The 22475-nt window shown below is 45.3% G+C and overlaps 1 protein-coding gene across 2 annotated transcripts in view; it reads right to left on the reverse strand.

The window, feature by feature from the left end:
• LOC309555048 (troponin I, cardiac muscle-like) overlaps positions 1–22475 on the reverse strand; it is a 46073-nt gene that overhangs the window by 17098 nt on the left and 6500 nt on the right. For both annotated transcript variants that reach the window (XM_082256868.1, XM_082256867.1), the window contains exons 2-4: positions 20528–20659; positions 18183–18272; positions 9919–10092 (exon numbers count right to left, since the gene is read on the reverse strand). In XM_082256868.1, coding sequence (XP_082112994.1) covers positions 9919–10092; positions 18183–18272; positions 20528–20653 — 390 coding nt within the window. In that variant the 5' untranslated portion in view covers positions 20654–20659. The remainder of the gene's footprint in view (positions 1–9918; positions 10093–18182; positions 18273–20527; positions 20660–22475) is intronic.

The raw sequence follows: 22475 nt of genomic DNA on the forward strand, positions 1-22475 counted from the left end.
AAAATAACAATAGCGGCAGATTGAAAAGAAAAGGTAATTTTCTAACAACATTCAATTAAAATATGACTTGTTTGTTCGGAATTGTATACGCTATATTGTTTTTTCTGTATTTGCTGATTTTTTTTTTCCCCACGAAAGTGGAGTTACCCTTTAACATTTTTGTCAACTTTTTATTTCTGTCTGCACTCTCATTCTGTAAATTGTCCCTTCATTCTTGTCACTGTAATGCTCATGCCAAAAAAAAAACAAGATGTGAAGTTTACCCGGGACAACAAACCATGGACAGCAATAAAAACATTGTCAGGAACCAGGGGCTTAACTACAGGGGTTGCAGTGGTTACAGTTGCAACCGGGCCCCATGCTCCAGGGGGCCTTTGCGGCTCCCCTGTACACCTGGATAGGAGGGGGGGCGGAGGCAGCATGTAGAGAAATCACTGTCCTCCATTTTCCTCCTGTAGCTGCAGGGGGAAAATGGAGATTTGTTCCTCTGTATGCTGCCCCCGCCACTCCTCCTATCCAGTTCACTTGTGTTCAGCTGTCTCTGGACCCCTGTGTGCTCCCCTGTTCCCCCCCCCCCCCCACTGTGCTCCCTCCCCTCTCCTGCCGGCTGCTGCAGGGGATGTGTCACAATAGAGAACCAGTAAGGGGTTGGTAAATATGTAATTTACCAGCTCCTTCCTTTTATGAATCGACAGAGTCATAGTCAGTGACATTGTAAAAAATAAAAAAAAATGAAAAAAAAATGTATACAATTAAAATACCAAAAAATAAAAACTACTGACACCAGTGGGTGAACTTCCAGGATCGCAAAGGTCACACTTGCGACTGGGCCCTGGCATTCCACCACCGTAGGGAGGCCCCAAGATGGCAGGAAGGGGGCCCACTGCAGAACTTGTGAAAGATTCCCGCTGCGGGAACATAATAAAGGGCCCTGAGATGAGAGTACAGGGACCCAGGATCAGTGGGAGGAGATCCCGGGCTTGAAGGGAAGGGGTCTGGGGGGCCCTTCATGGTTTATTGCACGGGGGGGGGGGGCCCTGAAGGTTCCAGTTACGCCTCTGTCAGGAACTCTAATGTTCTTACATGTGTGTCCCCACTGGAAAGATTTCTTATCAACAATTTGGCTTGTGTTACTAATTCCAGGACCCTGCATTCACTATATCTGGTCTCCCACAGTACACAGAACATGGAAATGCAATTATTTTAGGAAATATAAACTGCTAAACACCTTTTCTCATCAGCAGTTAGAGCAGTCTTGTGATTTCTATCAGTGTCCAGCAGAGCAATGGTTAAAGCTTGTAGGAGGAGTTTTCATTCTCCTCTGACTGTCCTATGAGGCTGCAGGACCCCTGACCCTCTGTCTGGACAGTGCTGGCTCTGTGCTAATCACATGCAAACATGCAAACTTCCAAGAAAAAACAAACAAACTGAGCATGTGCAGATTGTGCCCAAGGCTCTGTTCTATCAGGAGATGGACTGTGGACAGTGGAGGAAGGAGAGGATCAGAGAAGACAGGATCAAACAGCCTTTTTACACAATGCACAGGATTAACCCCTTAGGTTCCACAGTGAATATAACAAGCATGCTTTACTGCATATACAGACTGATTTTACAGTTGTGAGTTTAGTAGCACTTTAACGAGAAAGTAAACTCGTTTTTTTTTTACCTGCAAAGTAAAAGCATAATGTGCTAGTATGCATCGCATACTAGCACATTATGTGATACCTGCAAACAAAGCCCTCTTTGTCCCTGCTGGAGGCCGCATCCATCTTCCCCCGTCTTCATTGCAGGTCTGTGGATTCCAGCTGCGTGACTGGCCGGAGCTGCGTGACGGCAAACCTGCGCATGTGTCACAGCACAGGGCTCTGAGGAAACAGCATGGGTGGCCGTTCCTTTAGAGCGCATGCGCCGATGACATCATCAGCATAGTATACAGTAAATATCTCCTAAACGGTGCAAGTTCAGGAGATATTTACAGTACCTATAGGTAAGTCTTATTATAGGCTTACCTATAGGTACAAACATTAGAGGGGAGTTTACTTCCTCTTTAAGTTTTAAACAGTTCAGCTCTTAGCCTCCACCCACATACTGGCATATCGGATCGCAGGCAGAATCGCCACAATTCTGCCTGCGATCCCGAATCAGTGCAAATAGCGGGACACCCGTGAGATTCCCAAGACTTGCATTGGCACCCCAAAAGCGGCATGATTTTGCTATGATTGTCGCTGAATTGCGGTAAAATCCTGCAAACAGAATCACGGGATGCCTGTCGCCAAAAAACAGTTCTTGTACTTTTTTTGGGTGACAGGTGTTCTGCCATTCTGTTTGCGCGATTTTACCACTATTCGTTGAGCAACAATCATGGAAAAATCGTGCCGCGTTTGGGGTGCCATTGTAAGTCACAGGAATCGCACTGGCATCCCGCGATTTGCAATGATTTGGGAACACGGGCAGAATCGCAGCAATTCTGCCCACGACCTGTTACGCCAGTGTGTGAACGGTGCCTGACACACATCTGTATACCCCTTATGCCCTGTACACACTATCAGATTATCTGAAGACTTTTGTCTGCAGACTTACCAAAACCATATAATATGAGGTCAAATCTAAACACTTTCAATTTGTATGCAATCCGGCAGGCCCTTGCACTACATAGAAAAGGTAAATCTGAAGACAAAAGTCTTCAGATAATCTGATAGTGTGTACGGGGCATTATGGACCAACATTTTCATTTCAGCTATAGGCTGAGAAACTTTATTATTACTTATTACATGTATTCTTTTTTCTAAAAACAAGGCTTTCCTGTGGCAATACTGTCTTTATTTTCTATGCAATCTACAGACAAAAGATCTAAAGAATGCACTTTTTCTGGTTTGACCAGTGTTTGAAAATAAGTCTTTCACCCATTTGATCTGCCATGAATGAACAAGAAAAGTTACAATGAAGCAATAATAACATTATTTCACTTTATCTCTTCCTAGAATTGCATACGCTTTCTTGAGTGTTTACGTGGAAGCTGAAAGATTTGCTCCTGACATCTGTAAATAAAGCAAGTCCTGGCTGTCAAAATGATGGCTGGGAATTGCTGGTATAAGTTTGATACACACAAGTATTTATTCATTAATTTTTCTTGGGTGTGTGCAGCATACCTTATGTCAGTAACTGGCTAAATATGTACCTTTCCTAAGGCAACTGCTGTTTTGAGTTTCCTCCAGTGGCAGTCAAGTGACTATATGAGTGGTCATGTGACTTCAGGCAAAGGAGATCATCTTAGGAGGATGACATTTGGGTGGAGCTCGTCAATCAAAAAAAAAAAAAAAAAAAAAGAAAATGACACCAATACTGGCTTCTGCTCCCACAAACTGATTGAATGTGCCACAAATGGGTTCCCACCACCAGTCATGTCTATGGAAAGAATGGCTGCCCTACCATAGATGCAGGGAGTATTAAGGTTATCTAGAAAAATGTGTAGATCACACCCACCTTGACTCCAACCTCCGACTCGTGTCAACCGTAATGGGCTGCTCATATCACATGACCAATGCATTAACATTTTGTTATGTGAGTGACAACAGAGGAATTGTTAAACTGTGATTTATTGAGGAAAGGTAACCATGTAAATTACACCCATACCACCTACTATTATACTGAAGCAGGAGAGTTAGAACTAGGGGGTGGGTGGGATACACTATATTACCAAAAGTATTAGGACACCTGCCTTTACACGCACATGAAATTGAATGGCATCCAGTCTTAGTCTTTAGGGTTCAATATTGAGTTGGCCCACCCTTTGCAGCTATAACAGTTTCAACTCTTCTGGGAAGGCTGTCCACAAGGTTTAGGAGTGTGTCTATGGGAATGTTTAACCATTCTTTCAGAAGCAGCTTTGCAAGGTCAGGCACTGATGTTGGACAAGAAGACCTGGCTCGCAGTCTCCACTCTAATTCATCCCAAAGGTGTTCTATCAGGTTGAGGTCAGGACCAGACAAGTTCCTCCACCCAAAAACATGCTCATCCAAGTCTTTTTGGACTTTGCTCTGTGCACTGTCACTGCACAGTCTTGTTAAAACAGGAAGGGGGCATTCCCAAACTGTTCGCACAAAGTTGGGAGCATGAAATTGTCCAAAATGTCTTGATATGCTGACGCCTTAAGAGTTCCCTTCACTGGAACTAAGGGGCCAAGCCCAACCCCTGAAAAACAACCCCCTCCACCAAATGATTTGGACCAATGCAAAAAGCAAGGTCTATAAAGACACGGAGGAGCGAGTTTGGGGTGGAGGAACTTGATTGGCCTGCACAGAGTCCTGACCTCAACCTGATAGAACACCTTTGGGATGAATTAGAGTGGACACTGCGAGCCAGGCCTTTTCATTCAACATCAGTGCCTGACCTCACAAATGCGTTTCTGGAAGAATGGTCAAACATTCCCATAGACACTCCTAAACCTTGTGGACAGCCTTCCCAGAAGAGTTGAAACTGTTATAGCTGTAAAGGTGAGCCAACTCAATATCGAACCCTACGCACTAAGACTAGATGCTGATAAAGTTTGTGTGCGTGTAAAGGAAGGTGTCCCAGTACTTTTGGTAATATAGTGTATATTATAGATAAGGTTGATTAGGGTTGATTTACTAAAGGGAAAAAGACTGTGCACTTTGCAAAGTGCAGTTGCACTGTGCAAGTGCGGTTCCTCCAGAGCTTAGTAAATGAACAAAAACCCTGCTGACTTCCAATCATCCAATCATGTGCAAGTAGAAAGCCTGTTTTTATTTTTAATTTCCTTACTTATTGGGTACTCTTTGCAAAGTGAAGCCTTACCTAATTTACTAAGCTCTGGTGCAACTGCACATTTAGAGGGCAACTGCACTTTGCAAAGTGCACAGTCTATTTGCCTTTAGTAAATCATTCCCATTGTCATGGATAACCTGAATGGTCAAAGTCACTACATCTCTTAATACACCCCTGGCAAGTTTTAATCACCAATCCATGCTCTCCCACCAACTTCCCACTGCAAGAGTTTACCCTGGCTAAGGTCCAGAGCCCCCCACATGGCCTTTCAGGTGCAGACACTGTTATATACCCTGAATGGGCAAAGTAATTGTATTTCTCGGTAGCCCCCTAGCCGGCTATAATCACCAATTCACGCTCTAGAAAGTTATACAGTAAACCCCCCTCCATTGCGGGGTTACGTTCCGGACCCAGCCGCGAAAAGTGAAATTCCGCGAAATAGAAAAACCCTATTAAAATGCATTGTAGGCATGTTTTTTTTACTGTCACTGTACGTGTAAAAGCATTTTAAGATCTTTAAACACACTTTTAAAACAATAGAAACTCATTTAAACACATAAAAGATACTGAGAGACATAGCAAGAGCTATGGAAAACACAAAAATATTTCATTTTTAATGATTTATATAGTAAAATAACATTACAAAAAAAAACGCAATATACCGGGACCGCAAAAACTGAACCGCGATGGAGCGGGGGTTTACTGTAATCAACTTCCTACTGCAAAAGTGCACACTTTGTGCGCTCTGGAGCACCCCCATGTGGCTGCTCAGGTCCAGCTACTGTCACATGGAAAAGTCACAATCTCCACCATACCTGGAAGCCTCCTCTCACATACAGCAACTGAGCAAAGGCTTCAATAGAGTGGGAACAATGGACTGGTAATTATAACTTGCTGGGGGAGGGGCTAAAAGTGGCAGTGTCACTTTAAATAAATGCCCTTCTTTATATGTCTACTTTTCATAGTTGCCAAGAAACTCAATTCCAATCTGCTAATAACAGAACCATTTAAAAACTGCAGTTTAATGCCCAACGGCTGGCACCAACAAACACTGTGGCATATGAGCATCTGCATAGCCCAGAGTCAGTTTGGCTGCTGCCATTTGCATTTTGGAACATGGTAATAAAAAAATAAAAAAACACATCCATATTAATGGCACTTCTGCAGTGCCCTTGTTATGGAAGCTGGCTATACTGCTCTTGTAGTTGAATAACAATCATAAGTAAGCAGCCTGGGGCTTCCTGTAAACCTATCCAAGCTGGTTAGCTTATGAGTGATTTATATGAGGTTGCTTTTCCCAAGCAAGGAAAACAGAAACAACAGAAACAGGTTCAGTTGCATTATAAAATATTAGTCAGTTCGTGTCATTTTTTTTAATTCCAGAATAATAAAACCCAAATGAATTCCCAAAGGAGCTGTGGAATCTCAATTTTATTCAGGAGCCAATTTGTTCTTAAAGTGTATATAAAACGAAATCAAAAATATAGTATGTGCTGCAGCAGGCATTAGGGCTCTTTCACACGGTCCGCCTCCGTAGGCGGATCCGTGCTGCTCAGCAGGGACAGATCCACGATCCCCGCTGAGACGGCGGATGACAGCTCCATCTCCGCTTGCAGTGCGGAGAGGCAGGTGTCACAGCCCCCGCTGCTCTCTATGGGGAATCGGATGAGAGCGGACCGCCTGTCCGCTCTCATACGATCCCATCCCATCCGATCCCCAGGACGGATGGAAAATAGGGTTTCCATCCGTCCGGATTTCACGGACAGGATTGGATGCGGATGGCAGCGGGTGTCAGCGGACATGTCACCGCTGACATCCACTGCTCCATAGGGCTGAATGGGGCATCCGATCAGATCCGCCTAAAAAACTGGCAGGCGGATCTGATCGGCCCGCCCGTGTGAAAGAGCCCTTACTTAAGCCTCGTACACACGCACCGATTGTTGGCCGACCGATCGGCCGTCTTTTGTCCAGTGTTGTTGTGTTGGTTGAAATGTGCTCTAGACTGCACACGAATTTTGTCGGGCCAACAACAACCAACTGCAGAAGTGATGTCATGTTCTGGTTTACTTTTCGTGTGTTTTTTCTTCTCTGAGCATGCCCAGTCTTGCTCATCACATTTTTGTCTGCCGAAATCTGTACTGACTGAAGAACAATCGGCCGTTCTGGTGACGGCCAACAAAAATTTTATAGCATGCACACCAGATTTTGTTCGGCCGAAAAGTCGCAGTCGGTTGTCGGAAGCATCATACTAACAAGCCGACAATCGGCCGATCGGACGCTGGCCGAAAATTCACGGCCAACAATCGGTGCGTGTGTACGAGGCTTTAGAGAACCCACCAGTTTTGGCACTGTGTAATAGGCGTCCTGGAACAGGGTGACAACTCAAACCCACTTATTTGTAATGTAGCAGTAGCATTGTCACTTCATACCTTTAGTCTCCCCTTTAGTCAGCACACCTCAGCCAGCCCATAAGCTCCTACTTCTCCACCATGATTGATGGATCAGTGTTCCTTAGCTATGTACTCATACAGGAGCAAAGGAGCATGGGAAATGAAGTCGGCTACTACCTGATGGCATATTCTCCCAAAAACAGCCTTGGCCCTGTAGACACAGAAGCTAGGCTACAGTACTCAGATGAATGCTAAAGCATCTCATAAAAAGGTATTTAACAAGGTTTCTTGCCATGGAAACTTGTGCCATACATATAAGGTATAAATAATAAGAGCAGTGCAGCACCTAATAATGATGATGGTAGCTAGTACAGATGAAAGAGATGTAATGACAACAGTCTTACAAAAAATCATACATAATTGTAAGTGATGTACACATGAATGGAGAAACAGGATAATCCTGGTAATAAACAGTCTCTAAATCTGATGATAGGGAGAAGTGATGATAGGAAGCCGCACCCACAGTAGAGCAATAATCCACCACTGTGAAGAAACAACAGGGGTACTCTTACCAAATGAGGTGGACCCTCAAATGAATGAAAGGTCAATCGAGCATGGAATGAGTATCTGGTGTCAGATCAGCAGGTATCCAGTCACTATAACTCCTTTATCTCATAAATGGAATGGAAATAAACTTTTCAGTTGTAAATGTCCCCAACTCCTCCAAAGTACCTCATAAAGAAATAAGGGGGATCCAATAGTGTAATACGTTCAAACTTGAATTTGATTAGTAAACAATGGACAGGTACTCCCATGGCGTTGTTTGAAAAACAGCATGGAAATTTAAAAATGGCCGCAGCAGAAGCGTGCTTACGTGTGTCATACATGACTGACGCGTTTCGTCATCATATACTCATTCCATGCTCGATTGACCTTTCATTAATTTGAGGGTCCACCTCGTTTGGTAAGAGTGCCCCTGTTGTTTCTTCACAATGGTGGATTATTGCTCTACTGTGGGAGCGGTTTCCTATCATCACTTCTCCCTATCCTCAGATTTAGAGACTGTTTATTACCAGGATTGTCCTGTTTCTCCATTCATGTGTACATCACTTACAATTATGTACGATTTTTTGTAAGACTGTTGTCATTACATCTCTTTCATGTGTACTAGCTACTACCATCATTATTAGGCGCTGCACTGCTCTTTTTATTTTTGCATTTTGGATATGGTTTTCCTTTTGTGCTGGCTGCCACTGTTTTTCTTTCAGTTATTTGTAATTTTCTGAGCACTTATATGCTCAGAATTGGTCAGTCATTCTGTCCATATGTTTATTTGGGATTAGCGCGGCTTTTTCTTTTCTTTGTTTTTGATACATATAAGGTATGCCTACATGATAGCCAGCATGATTTTAAAGTGGGTTAACACTAGTGGGGCAGAGTGAGAACACTTAGCCACGCATAAGCCCCTACCAAGACCAACCCAAACTTACACAGGAATTACTCTTAGGGCTCTGGCAGGAAAGATGGCTGTTATGGGATGCAACATAATTATTAGCAGCAGAGTGGGTGACCTCTCAAGTGAATCCTTTACCAAAAAGCTGGAGTCCAGCTGCAATCCTTATGAATAGTTTATTAGTTTAAAAGCCAAGGCCATCCAACATTATCGAGAATGTTAACACATTTCAGCTACACAGTTAACCATAGCTACGAGCTTTGGTTGAAGCTGTATAGTTTAAATGCCTTAGCATTACTGTTGGTATTGGGTACCTTTGGTTATGAAACAAATACACTTTTCATAAGGATCGCAGTGGGACTCCAGCTTTTTCATTTTTTTTTGTTTTTAATGATTAATGGGGAACAAACAGGAGCCCAGTTGTTGAGCTGACATTCCATTAGCACTTTTTGTTGTTTTGAACTTGTTACTATGCCTTTAAAATAGAAGTATGGTATTAACTAAAATAAAAAACCTTATTGATCGATCTGATGCTGCATCTGTCCTCTGCTGCCTCTGTACTGAGAACTGAGCGATCAAACACCCCTGATCGCTCAGTTCTGCTCTCCGTTCTGAGCAGAGAGCCGTGACTGTCAGTCACCACTCTCTGCTCTACCCCTTCAGTGCTCACTGGAGCACTGGGCTGGGGAGGGGAGGAAGCAGCTGGTTCACAATGGTGAGAGGCTGAGCTAGCTGCTGGTCCAGGAATCTGGGTGGATCCCAACTGTAAAGTAGAGATCTTTCCCCAGCCTGGACTAGTTAAAGCCCACTGCTGGCTGAAAACGCGTCACAGGAGTGCAGAAAGAACTCTGGCCACACTTCTACTTTAAAAAGGACAACACAGGTTCAATTTAACTTCCAGGAGGATTGCTGTATGACCACAGCAACACTTGCCCATTCTATTCTAAGAAATGTCTAAAAACTGGAGAAAATTAAAGCAGCAATATTGTCAAGGACAACCAATGAAAGATGTAACATTTATATATTTATTTTTGCACTGTTCTTGCAGGTTTATGCTTTGCCATCCTGTCAGCTGCTGGGTCTAAAGGGATCCAATCGCAGCCCATAAGCCTTGGCCTCTACCTTCATTACACTAAGCCAGTCTAGACAGTGCAGGCAAAACAAAGGAAAGCTGGACTGGTTTGTTGCTACAGGCAAAATCTCCATTTCCCATTGTTCCAGTTTTTTTAAGCCCACACTTCCACTTCTTGGTGCAAAATAGCATAACTATCTTCTCTGCAAACTACTAACCTTTTCATCTTCCTTCTTCACTGACTTCAGGTTAGCCCTCAGATCTAGGGAAACCTTAGTTGTGGATCCAAGGAGGGCCTTAAGCATGGCGTCGGCTGAGATACGCACTCTGCGCAGGTTGGGGCGCTTGAATTTTCCCTTAAGGTCAAAAATCTTCTGGTTTAAAGCATTGATCTATAAAACGAGGAAATAAATATTTTATACTTTGGTAATTTGTAATACATTACAGAGAATGCAGCAGGAGGAGCGACGCAAGCTCAGGCTTGCCTAGATAATGGCAATACTGGCAACACTGGCAATCCCAGCAGATGTAACTCTCTGGTGGTGTCCTTGAGAGATGTAAGAATCCAAAGGGTGATTTAATACATTGGGCATGTCACCATCCACATCTCGCCTCTTCTTTCCCCATCCAGAGCTCACCTATGAACCCCACCATGCACAGCTCACTTCTTCTCCTGCTGTCCAAAGCTCACTAATTCTCCCCCTGTCCAGCGCACATATGAACCCCACCATCCACAGCTCACCTCTTCTTCTGCTATCCACGGCTCCCCATTTCTTCTCCTCCTGTCCACAGCTCATCTCACCATGTGTCCTATTATTCACAGCTCACCTCTTCTCCCCCCATCCGCAGCTCACCCCTTCTCACACTATCCACAGCTCAACATTTCTTCTCCCCCATCCACAGCTTACCTCTTCTTCCCCTCTCCACACCTCACATATGCACCCTACCATATACAGCTTACCTCTTCTTTCCCTGTTCACAGCTCACCTGTGAACCCCACCATCCACAGCATACCTCTTCTCCCACTGTCCACAGCTCGCTACTTCTCCCCCAGTCCACAGCTCACCTATGAACCCCACCATCCACAGCTCACCTATGCACCTCATCATCCACAGCTCACCATTTTTCTCCCCAGTCCACAGATCACCTCTTCTTCCCTCATTTACAGCTCACCTCTTTTTCCCCCAACCACAGCTCACCTCTGCACACCCCCATCTTCAACTCATCTTTACGCCCCCAGTCAACATCCCACCTCTGCAATCTCATCATCCACAGCTTAACCCCCCAGTCCACAACTTGCCTCTGTACATGCCCAACCACAGCTTATCTTTTCACCCCCATCATCCACAGCTTATTTCTGTCCCCTTCTACATTTTACTCCTGCACCCCATCTATAGCCCTCACCTCTGCAACCACCATCTTTCACCTCTGCACCCCCAGATCTCTTACTTCTCTTGCTCTCATCTTGCACAGCCTACCACCTCGACAGTATTCCCCTCTACACAAATCCCACCCCCTTCCCCTTTCTCCTTCCCAGCTCTTACATCTGCACAACACCCCCAACCTCACAGAAGTTGCCTTTCTGCAAGACTGCCCCTATCCCCCATTTTCCATACACAGCTCTCACCTCTGCATTAATGCTTTACAGCGGTGCAGCTGCTCTTTTAGGTGGATGGGGGCTTCCTCTATTGGACACAGTGCACGTTGCTTTTCCTGGACAGCTCCGCTTATCACCCCGTGTAGCACACAGAGGAGTTTTAGAACATTTCACTCAGCTCTGTGCTACATAGGTCTGATAGGCGGCAGGCGGGGACAGGAGATCCTGAAGCACTACATACTGATTACAAAATATGTGATTGTGGCGTCTGGACACGGGGGATCAGAGGACAAGGCAGCTGTAGGTGGCAGAATGGTATTCAGCCACATTCTGGCTAAAAAAAAAGCCCTGCGCACGAGGTGAGTAGAGTGTGCCCAGCCACATCTGGCACACCTTGTGCACAGACCTATGATAGGTATAACAATTCAAATTCTTGCTTAGACCCAGTCATTACATTTTTTATACACTGTGTGCACATAGTTGTCCAGAATTTATTAGCTAACTCCATCTAAAAACAAGTTTTTTAGTTTTGTGTGGTTCTTGGCAAGATGAGTAACATGTTATCTCCTTACATATCTGAAAGGAATAAGTGGGAAAATCAGCTGAGAGAGTTTCAACTTCATTGTGGGCATATGGGAAAAGGTTGTAATACCCCCCCCCCCCTTTTCCTTATCTCCAAAACATCATACCATAATAGGGAGGTGTTCTGTAGTCCAACAATGAAGGCATTGGCATGGCTGACAACACTGCCTTGAATTTCCGTGGTGCTAATGTAGCATTGTCATTTGAGCTCACTGGATTTCTGGCAGGTATTTCTCTGTGCTTGCAGCATTTTCTCTGTCGCTCATTGACAGACGTAGTCTTCTTGATTCACAAGAACTGGGTTATGCTGCCCTCTACAGGAGTAGGACTAGGCAGAAAGAAAAAACGTTCTGGCTCCACCCTAGGGGCAGTCCCAGAGGGTATATCCTCTTCCTGTCTGCTACAGAGAATCAGTTTTTTTCTGTCTAGTCAGGAGTAAGGACCTAAGTTCCTTGCTGGGATCTTTTTGGTCCTGGCAAGATTTTTTCTTTAGAAAAAATATTTTTTAGGTAGTTTTCTCCAGTGTTTTTTTCCTGTGAGATCTTCAAGCAAAAACGCCGGACTGGGCGACACTAGTGGTCACCCCAGCCGGCCTACGAGCGCGCGCAGACCATTGCATTGCGCTTGGTCGGCCGCGACACATTCAAGTAAGTATGCGGGGCCGGGCGACGGGCTGGATGTTGAGATCCAGTGGTCACCCCGGTTTCTGCCTACGAGCGCGTGCAGACCAGAGCTCCGCGCTGGGTCGGCCGCGACGGAGTCCCATTGGAGGGACTGACCTTGCGAGTTAAAAGTCTCGCTTGGACGCCAGGAACCACAGAGTCGAGGCGTCCGGAGTGGTCCACAACCCCCCACCCCGGTGGAGAGGGTATTGTGAAGAGAGGGTGCCTGTCGGTTCGGTATGGTGAGTAAACGTTCCCTTTTTTCCTCGTTATGAGGCAGTATGAATTATGGGCCCCTCCATACATGGTCAGTATATATCTGACACTAAAAGTCCCCCTTGTAAATACAGTATGTGTTTGGTGGGAAGTGGACTTGGTTTGAGAGCTAACACTCTACCCAGGAGACTGTAGTATTACAGCAGACATAGGAGGTATAATCCTACCTTAATTGTAGTGTACCTCCTGCAGATCGATAAACCGCCACTTAGCAGAGATGCAGGTGGATTTGCTGGGAAAGAAGATTTCGGCGGTCCGCCGCCATTTTGCCGTAGACCAGGTGCATGTATGTCCTCAGGTCACGCCGGCCGCCATGTTTTTGGAGTCTATTGTCTCCTGTATGGGGGCGGCCATGTTTGATGAGCCCAGCTACCTCGTGGAGAGCTGGGAACGCCGGAAGGCGTACACAGGGGGCGGAGCCACGTCCTTCTACCCGGGAAAACGAACACAGCTCTTTCCAGTCTGTAAAAGACAGACGCTGACTGCAGTTGGTTGGAAACTTCTCTGCATCGGGTGGTGAGCCTTGGGGGTCCCTCTCTCTCTCTGTGGGGATCGAGAAGCAGGTACTCTGAGGGGCGCTATTGCGCTAGGGGGAGACACATAAAAAGGTATTTTTTTATTTAAAAAAAAAAAAAAAAAAAGAAAGTTTTTTGTTTTTTCTGGCAGAGGTGTCCTGAATTAACATGGACCCTGCCACTCATGTATCTCCACCGGATCCCCTCGAGGTGTCTGCAGGATCCTCTAGCACCTCACTGATAGTTGAATCATTGTCAGCTATTATGGAAACTTTTGTGTCCCGGGTGGAAGTGGCTTGTCATTGACAGGGCGCAAGAAAGCGACCCCCGCCTAACCCCTTATTATCTGAAACTTCGGATTCAGACTCTGAGCCTATTTCTGCAGTTGCAGGTACTTCATCTGGGATTGGTGTCTCGGGTACTGTCTCTTCAGACAGTGAGGAGGATGTTTCGGCATCAGCCATAGCCCGAGAGGAAGCGTTGGTAAACGCACTCATTGTATCTGTTCAAGAAACCTTAAGATTACAGGGTATTCCGTCGGAAATAGCTGAAACTGAAATCCCTTTTGGGACTAAAAAACACATGAAAATGGCGAAGGTTTTTCCATTGCCCAAATGTTTTTGGCAATCCAATCAAAGAGGAATGGAGTCTGCCAAAACGCACCTCTGCTATTTCTAAACGCATTAACTGGCGTTATCCGTTGAGGAAACCCTCATTAAGAAATGGACAGAACCACCTGTGGTGGATTCACCAATTGCTAGATTGAATAAAGCCACGGTTATTCCTTTAGAAGACGCTCCGTCTTTTAAAGATCCAGTGGATCGCAAGATAGAAGCTATTTCTCGCACCTTGTTTTCCTTGATTGGATCAGCTTTCAGACCAATAATTGCTATTGGTCTGGTTTCGCAGACTGTAACTGAATGGACCAAGTGGTTACGCCGGGACTTAGAAGAGGTCCCTCAGGCGGTATCAGATTTGTTAGAACAAATGATACAGGGGTTACAGTTTGGGTGTGATGCGGCGTTAGACGCCACTCCATTATTGGCGCGAGCATCAGTTTCAGCAGTGGTTCTCAGGCGTACACTGTGGCTAAAAGGTTGGTTAGCCGACCAAGGTTCCAAAAAAGCATTGGCTAATATCCCCTTTTTAGGAGAGCGTCTTTTTGGAGCCAACTTAGATGAGATCATTAAGGATCTCACGGGTGGAAAGAGCACCTTTTTACCGCAAGATGTTAAGGGTAAAGGAACTCGTCAAAGACGAGGGCCTTCTTTCTCTGCTCACAAAAAAGTTTTTTCGTCCCGCGGGTGAAAAAATTAAGTCCTCCAAAGCTCCTTCAGGAGGCTTCAGGGGACGTTGGTCGGGCAAGCAAAAGCCCGCCCCCTCCAGACCTGAAGATAAATCGTCCAAAGCCTGAAGGTGCGCCCCCACCCATAATTGGGGTGGGGGGACGTCTTCCCCGGTTCCCGGATCCATGGCTTTCCAGAATCCCGGACAAGTGGGCGAAGTCATAAGGTCAGGGTACAAGATCGAGTTTCGATCTCTCCCACCGGCGCGATTCTTCCCTTCCAATATCCGACTATCCCCGGATCGTTTAGAAGATCTGCGGTGAGCAGTCACGGATTTACTACAACAAGGAGTGGTAGTCCACGTTCCTTGGACAGAACGTTTTCAAGGGTTTTATTCAAACCTATTTACAATACCCAGGAAAGAGGGCAAAGTGCGTCCAATTCTGGACTTAAGGGCACTCAATTCCTTTCTCGACATAAGGAAATTCAAGATGGAATCCATTCGCACAGTAGCAGCCTTCCTGCATCCAGGGGATGTCCTAGCGTCCATAGACATCAAGGACGCCTATCTTCACATTCCCATTTTTCGCAGGATATCAGCAGTTTTCTACGCTTTTCCGTAGAAGAGAACCACTATCAGTTTGTGGCGTTACCTTTCGGTTTCGCCACGGCTCCTCGGGTCTTCACTAAGGTGTTGGCCCCAATGTTGGCACTACTGCGCCAAAGAGGCATATCGATTATAGGTTACCTAGACGATCTCCTGCTTCATGCAGAGTCTCCTCAGACCCTGCTACAAAACATAGAAATTACTATAATTTCTTTACAGGAATTCGGGTGGCTGGTGAACCAGCAAAAGTCATTTCTGGTTCCCACCCAGAGGCTCGAATATCTGGGTCTAATTCTAGACACAGTCAGGACAAGAGTTTTCCTTCCGGTAGGGAAACTCCGAAAGATTCAATCAGCAGTCCAGTTGTTACTATCCAACAGCTGGTCTTCCCTTCGGACTTGCATGAGGGTTCTGGGGTTGATGGTGGCTTCCTTCGAAGCAGTCCCATTTGCCCAGTCCCATACCCGTATTCTTCAGCAAGAGATTCTTCTCAGATGGAATCGGAATCCGGAGTCCCTGGACTATCGGATCCAATTGAGCAAACAGACCAGAGAGTCTCTGGTCTGGTGGCTTCGGTCTCCGATGCTCAGCCAGGGAAAGTAATTTCTGCCAATATATTGGACGATAGTGACCACGGATGCCAGCCTATCCGGATGGGGAGGAATTCTCGGTCAGTTATCCGTTCAGGGACTTTGGTCCCCGGAAGAATCCAGGTTACCGATAAATGTATTGGAACTGAGAGCGATCAGACTTTGTCTGATTCACTGGACCGAGCAGCTCCAGGGCAGCCCGGTTCGGATCCAGTTGGACAACGCCACGGCCGTGGCTTATGTCAATCACCAGGGGGGCACCAAGAGTGTCCGAGCGGCCAAAGAAGTGGCTTGCATTCTTCGCTGGGCGGAACGATTTGTTCCAGCTATCTCTGCGGTGTTCATTCCGGGGGTGGAAAATTGGCAGGCAGATTATCTCAGCCGTCAGACTCCGGATCAGGGGGAATGGTCCCTCCATCCAGAAGTTTTCCACCAGTTGTGCCTACGTTGGGGCACCCCGGATGTGGATCTGTTGGCATCACGATTCAACAGAAAAGTACAGAGATACGTGGCTTGCTCCCGCGATCCTCTAGCAGAGACCGCAATTCCAGTAATCCTGGCAGCTCCGGACTGGCCTAGTCGAGCTTGATACGCCGACTTGGTCAGACTGGTGGCGGACGTCCCGTGGAGACTTCCTCTCAGGGAGGATCTACTGTCTCAGGGACCGATCTTCCATCCTGCTTTACGATCGCTGGTTTTAAACGGCCTGGTTATTGAGACCCAGGTGCTGAAGGACAAGGGATTGTCAGCTTCAGTTATTCCTACTCTAGTTAAAACAAGGAAAGCGACTTCCAGAAAGATTATCATCGTACATGGAAGTCTTATATTGTGTGGTGTGAATCCCTTGGGTTCCATCTACATCTTTATTCGGTAGCCCGAATATTGGCTTTTCTGCAACAGGGAGTTGAGCAGAAGCTGGCCTTGAGTGTTATCAAGGGTCTGGTTTCAGCATTTGCTATCTTCTTTCAGAAGCCTTTGTCTACTCATTCCTTGGTGCGGAATTTCATCCAGGGGGTGCGACACCTGGCTCCGCCAGTGCACGCGCCGTTACCATCCTGGGATCTTAATTTGGTGCTGTCGGTTCTTCAGACACCTCCCTTTGAAAATATCAGGGAGATTCCCTTGCTTACTTTATCCCAGAAGGTGGTCTTCTTGGTGGCTATCACTTCTGCACGCAGGGTGTCAGAACTGGCTGCATTATCCTGTTGTTCCCCAGATCTGGTGGTTCATAGGGATAAGGTTGTTCTTCATCCGAATCCATCCTTCCTTCCTAAGGTGGTTTCAAAGTTTCATTGAATGAGGACAGTGTATTGTCCTTCCTATGTCCTTAGCCCAATCATCCTCGAGAATTTGCATGGCATTCCTTGGATGTAGTTCGGGCGATCAGGATATATTTGAATACTACGGATTCAATTTGTAAGACGGATTCACAGTTTGTGATCACGGATGGCCCTAAGAAGGGGTTGCCTGTTCTGCTGCGACCATCTTTAGATGGATCAGACAGACGGTGGTATAGGCTTATTTTATCTAAGGGTCGGGATCCCCCGTTCCCTGTTAAGGCGCATTCTACTCGGGCGCTTAGAGTTTCCTGGACCCTCCGCCATCAGGCGTCAGTGGTTCAGGTTTTCAAGGCGACTGTTTAGTCGTCGGTTCATACCTTTACAATATTGTATAAGGTTTATGTGATGGCATCGTCAGATGCCTCTTCTGGCCGCAAGGTTCCTGCAGGCCACTGTTTGAGGAGACTGTTGGTCTACCTCGAGGATTTGTGGGGTAGGTCTCATCTGTTTACTCGATGAGTCCTTTGATACTTCTGGTTGGCTCCGGTTGGGCCTTCTAGTTTGGATTTTGATTTCGGTCAATCCCACCCCTCATTTGTGGCACTGCTTCTGGACGTCCCAGTTCTTGTGAATCAAGAAGACTACGTCTGTCAATGAGCGACAGAGAAAATCGGATTTTTGTAAGATCTTACCGTAAAATCCTTTTCTCTTAAGCTCATTGACAGACGTAGTACCCGCCCCTCTATCATTGAGTTGGGTTGGGTTAAATTCTCTGTTGCTGCTTTGGGACAGAACTGATTCTCTGTAGCAGACAGGAAGAGGATATACCCTCTGGGACTGCCCCTAGGGTGGAGCCAGAACGTTTTTTCTTTCTGCCTAGTCCTACTCCTGTAGAGGGCAGCATAACCCAGTTCTTGTGAATCAAGAAGACTACGTCTGTCAATGAGCGACAGAGAAAAGGATTTTACGGTAAGATCTTACAAAAATCCGATTTTTATTGCTTTGAAACTTGAATGTACTGGAGAGATGTATCACATTTTTTGACCAAATAAATTTAACATAAATATATGCATTGTAGCTGACTTACATCAAAATCATTCTTTTTGACTTTTACTTCAATGTCATAGCGTTCTTCATCTACAGCATCGATCTGTTTATGAAGTTTGTGGCACAATTCCTAGAGATAGAAATAAAATAAACTCAGTAATTAAAGTGAACCTTCACCCTTCCCACCCACATTTTGTCATTTTATTCCTACACCCCCCCCCCCCCACACACACACACACACTTAGCACTTCCAGGCGATTCGCCTAGGCGAGAATGAAATCTCAGTTGCCCGGAGCCTTCTGGGTCATTGATGTCAAACCTCCCAGGAGGAGGCAGGGTAGTCTACAGAGCATGCATCACTGCATGTCATCAGGGGGGTGGCTGTCACTTCCTGGTTTTTACAGTTGGCTCCCATTAGATCTATTGCAGTGCATGCTTGCATCAGAGGGCTGCCTGCAAAGACTCAGAAAAGAAAGGCATCTCCCAAAGATATAGATAAAAAAGATGGCAGCACGGGACCTGGTGTGCAGTGATGGAGCAAAGCATTACAGCATGAAAAAGCTGGATTTACTGGATGTGTATGTGTTTATGTGTATTCGTCAGTTTCCATTTGAGTCTGACCATTTAGACGAATACCAGCACTACGGACTCTAGTCCACTTGAACCAAATCTCGTTGTGGACATATTACCATACCCCAGACTACCCACAATGAGACTCGGGCAGTGGGGGTCCCTCATTTGTACCCCTTGGGGGCCAAAGAATTACCGGTCGCTGGATTGTCTCCCCCAGGGGTTGATTCTCTATGGTACAAGGTGTGGCTAAGAACCAACAGTTTTGTTTTTAAAGTATGCGGTTTTCTGCTTTGGGCACCTATAGCTGACTGAGTATAATCGGTAGTTCAATACCCCAGACGAAGACATTAAACCCTTATTTCTCAAAACACTTTGGGTTTTGCTCCTGGTAATCAGTCACCACAGATCATGGTTGTACAAAAAAGCTATATACCGCATTGATTTTATGTCTGTATATTGTAAATTGTATTTTGTTACACAATAAAATGTATTAATTTTAAAGTGACCTTTCATTAATGACCCATAAAATCCCACTCAAGGAGGACCAACACAATAGATTTTGAGTTCCGGGATGTGGGCAGCTTACTTCCAGCAAGCAATTCTTGATGTATATGTGTTTTGAGGATAACCCAGCGGACAACCTAAGAGAGGATTTAAAGCGGTAGTACTGCCACAAAAAAAATAAAAAACATGCAGGTTTAAGTCATAATGCACTAGTATGCACTGCATACTTGCACATTATGACAGACTTACCTGTACATGGGGCCCTCCAGCGCAGCGCTGTCACGGCTCCCTGGCACTTCCACCTTCACCCGGTCTTCCTTCCGCGTTCACAGGGTCCGGCTGTATGAATGGCTGGGGCTGCAATGACATCACCCGCGGCACGGGAGTATGCCGTCCCTTCAGATCGCATGCACCAGTGATGTCACTGGCTGCATCCCCTGTGAATATATCCTAAACAGTGCAAGTTTAGGAGATATTCACTGTACAGTACCTACAGGTAAGCCTATAAAAAGGCAAATTTAAAAGTTAAAAAGTGGACTTTACTTCCACGTTAAGGCAAGTTCCTTTTTAATATGATACTCAAGTTTGGTTGAAAAATATGTTAAATGCTGTTTAGAAACTGAATTATTTTAGCAAACCTTATTGAGGATCTGCTGCCTTTAGTAGAGAAATTTTTGAAGGACTTCAGTGCTTCTGCTACGACTGTCTGAAAACTTTGAGGATGACTTACTTCACAGTGCCTACAGCTACAGATATCAGTGGCAAAAAAGCAGTGCCCTGGCTCCTGCAGACTCTTTTTCCAGCTCAGATCTATACTAAAGTACAGACCTTTAATTACAGAACTGGAGAAAGCATCAATGGACTACAAGTGCAGTGATGTCACTTTATCTGTGCTCTATTGACATCTATGAATCCCTCTGCCATGGTGGAAGATGGCACTTGTAGTCTTTTTGTTCACAGATCTCTGCCAATGAATGACACAGATGTGTGGGTGGAGCCAAATTCAAATTTGACAAGTCGGTAGGGAGAAGAAACCCATGATTATGTGAAGGGGAGGAGGCAGCAGTAAGGTAGGTAGCTATCGTTTCTGACCATGTTTCATGGTACACCCTAAATATGGGCGTAACCTAAAACATGATCAGAAAGATGGACGTTTAAGCTTAATTACTGCCTAAATTATGTAAACAATTGAACGTCTATAGCCTGGCCACAGATTCACATATTCTAAATAAAAGTGGCCAATTTTCAGACTGAAACAAAATAAAAGCAACTATGAAATCAGCAAGATGTTGAGTAGCATTGTATTACCTGTAACTGCTGAATATTCAGGCCTCCATACTGTAAGGGCGGAACATTCTCTGAAAGGGTTCGGGCTTTCTCCTCTTCCACTTCTGTTTTCTCTCTTTCCAGATCTTCAGTGGCTTTTTGAAGCATAAGAGTCTACATAGAAATAAATAATATAAAAAATGGTCATCTCTCCGGTACTCCTTTTGTGTTGTTCAAAATATATCTAAAAATAATATTTGACTGAAAAGAAAAAGTTTTATAACTTCCTGTGTATTCTGTCTTTGCTGTATGTATCAGTTAGAATTGTTCTCAGTTCACAGTCTGGACTAGTGAGGGAGAGGTGGGGTGTTCTGTAGTCCTAAACTATTTCCTGTCCTATGGTGACATGGCTGCTCCTCTATAGTTACAGTATAGGGAGTGGAGCATTGTCACCCTAGGACAGGATATATGTTAGGACTATGGAACACCTCTGCCTCTCCTTATCTCTATAACATGAGGGGAGGTGTTCTGTAGTACCAAATATGTCCTGTCACAACACTGCTCCTCCATGGATGCAGTACAGAGTGTAGGTGTTGAAATCCTAGAATAGGAATAAGCTACTGGCAGGAATATTAAAGAGTAAAATATCTGATCAAAGAAAATGAATGCAGCAATCACACCTAAGGACTGAAAAGCTGCAGTAGACATCACGTTTTTGGTCTTAGCTTTGACTCTGACTTTTTAATATACAGTATCTCACAAAAGTGAGTACACCCCCCTCACATTTTTGTAAATATTTTATTATATCTTTTCAAGTGACAACACTAAAGAAATGATACTTTGCTACAATGTAAAGTAGTGAGTGTACAGCTTGTATAACAGTGTAAATTTGCTCTTCCCTCAAAATAACTCAACACACAGCCATCAATGTCTAAACCGCTGGCAACAAAAGTGAGTACACCCCTGAGTAAAAATGTTGAAATTGGGCCCAAAATGTCAATATTTTGTGTGGCCACCATTATTTTCCAGGACTACCTTAACCCTCTTGGGCATGGAGTTCACCAAAGCTTCACAGGTTGCCACCGGAGTCCTCTTCCACTCCTCCATGATGACATCACAGAGCTGGTGGATGTTAGAGACCTTGTGCTCCTCCACCTTTTGTTTGAGGATGCCCCACAGATGCTCAATAGGGTTTAGGTCTGGAGACATGTTTGGCCAGTCAATCACTTTTACCCTCAGCTTCTTTAGCAAGGCAGTGATCATCTTGGAGTTGTGTTTGCGGTCATTATCATGTTGGAATACTGACCTGGAGCCCAGTCTCCAAAGGGAGAGGGGGGGTCTTGCTCTGCTTCAGTATGTCACAGTACATGTTGGCATTCATGGTTCCCTCAATAAGCTGTAGCCAGCAGCACTTATGCAGCCTCAGACTGTGACACTCCCACCACCATGCTTGACTGTAGGCAAGACACACTTGTCTTTGTACTCCTCACCTGGTTGCCACTACACACGCTTGACACCATCTGAACCAAATAAGATTATCTTGGTCTCATCAGACCACAGGACATGGTTCCAGTAATCAATGTCTTTAGTATGCTTGTCTTCAGCAAACTGTTTGCTGGCTTTCTTGTGTATCATCTGTAGAAGAGGCTTCCTTCTGGGACGACAGCAATACAGACCAATTTGATGCAGTGTGCGGAGTATGCTCTGAGCACTGACAGGCTGACCCCCCCCCCCCCCACCCCTTTAACTTCTGAAGCAATGCTGGCAGCACTCATATATCTATTTCCCAAAGACAACCTCTGGATATGACGCTGAGCATGTGCACTCAACTCCTTTGGTCAACCATGGCAAGGCCTGTTCTGAGTTTAACCTGTATTGTTAAACCGCTGTATGGTCTTGGCCACCGTGCTGCAGCTCAGTTTCAGAGTCTTGGCAATCTTCTTATAGCCTAGGCCATCTTTATGTAGAGCAACAATTCTTTTTTTCAGAT

This window comes from Pelophylax lessonae (assembly GCF_965119305.1).
Source record: "Pelophylax lessonae genome assembly, chromosome: 4".
NCBI classification, from domain to species: Eukaryota; Metazoa; Chordata; class Amphibia; order Anura; family Ranidae; genus Pelophylax; species Pelophylax lessonae.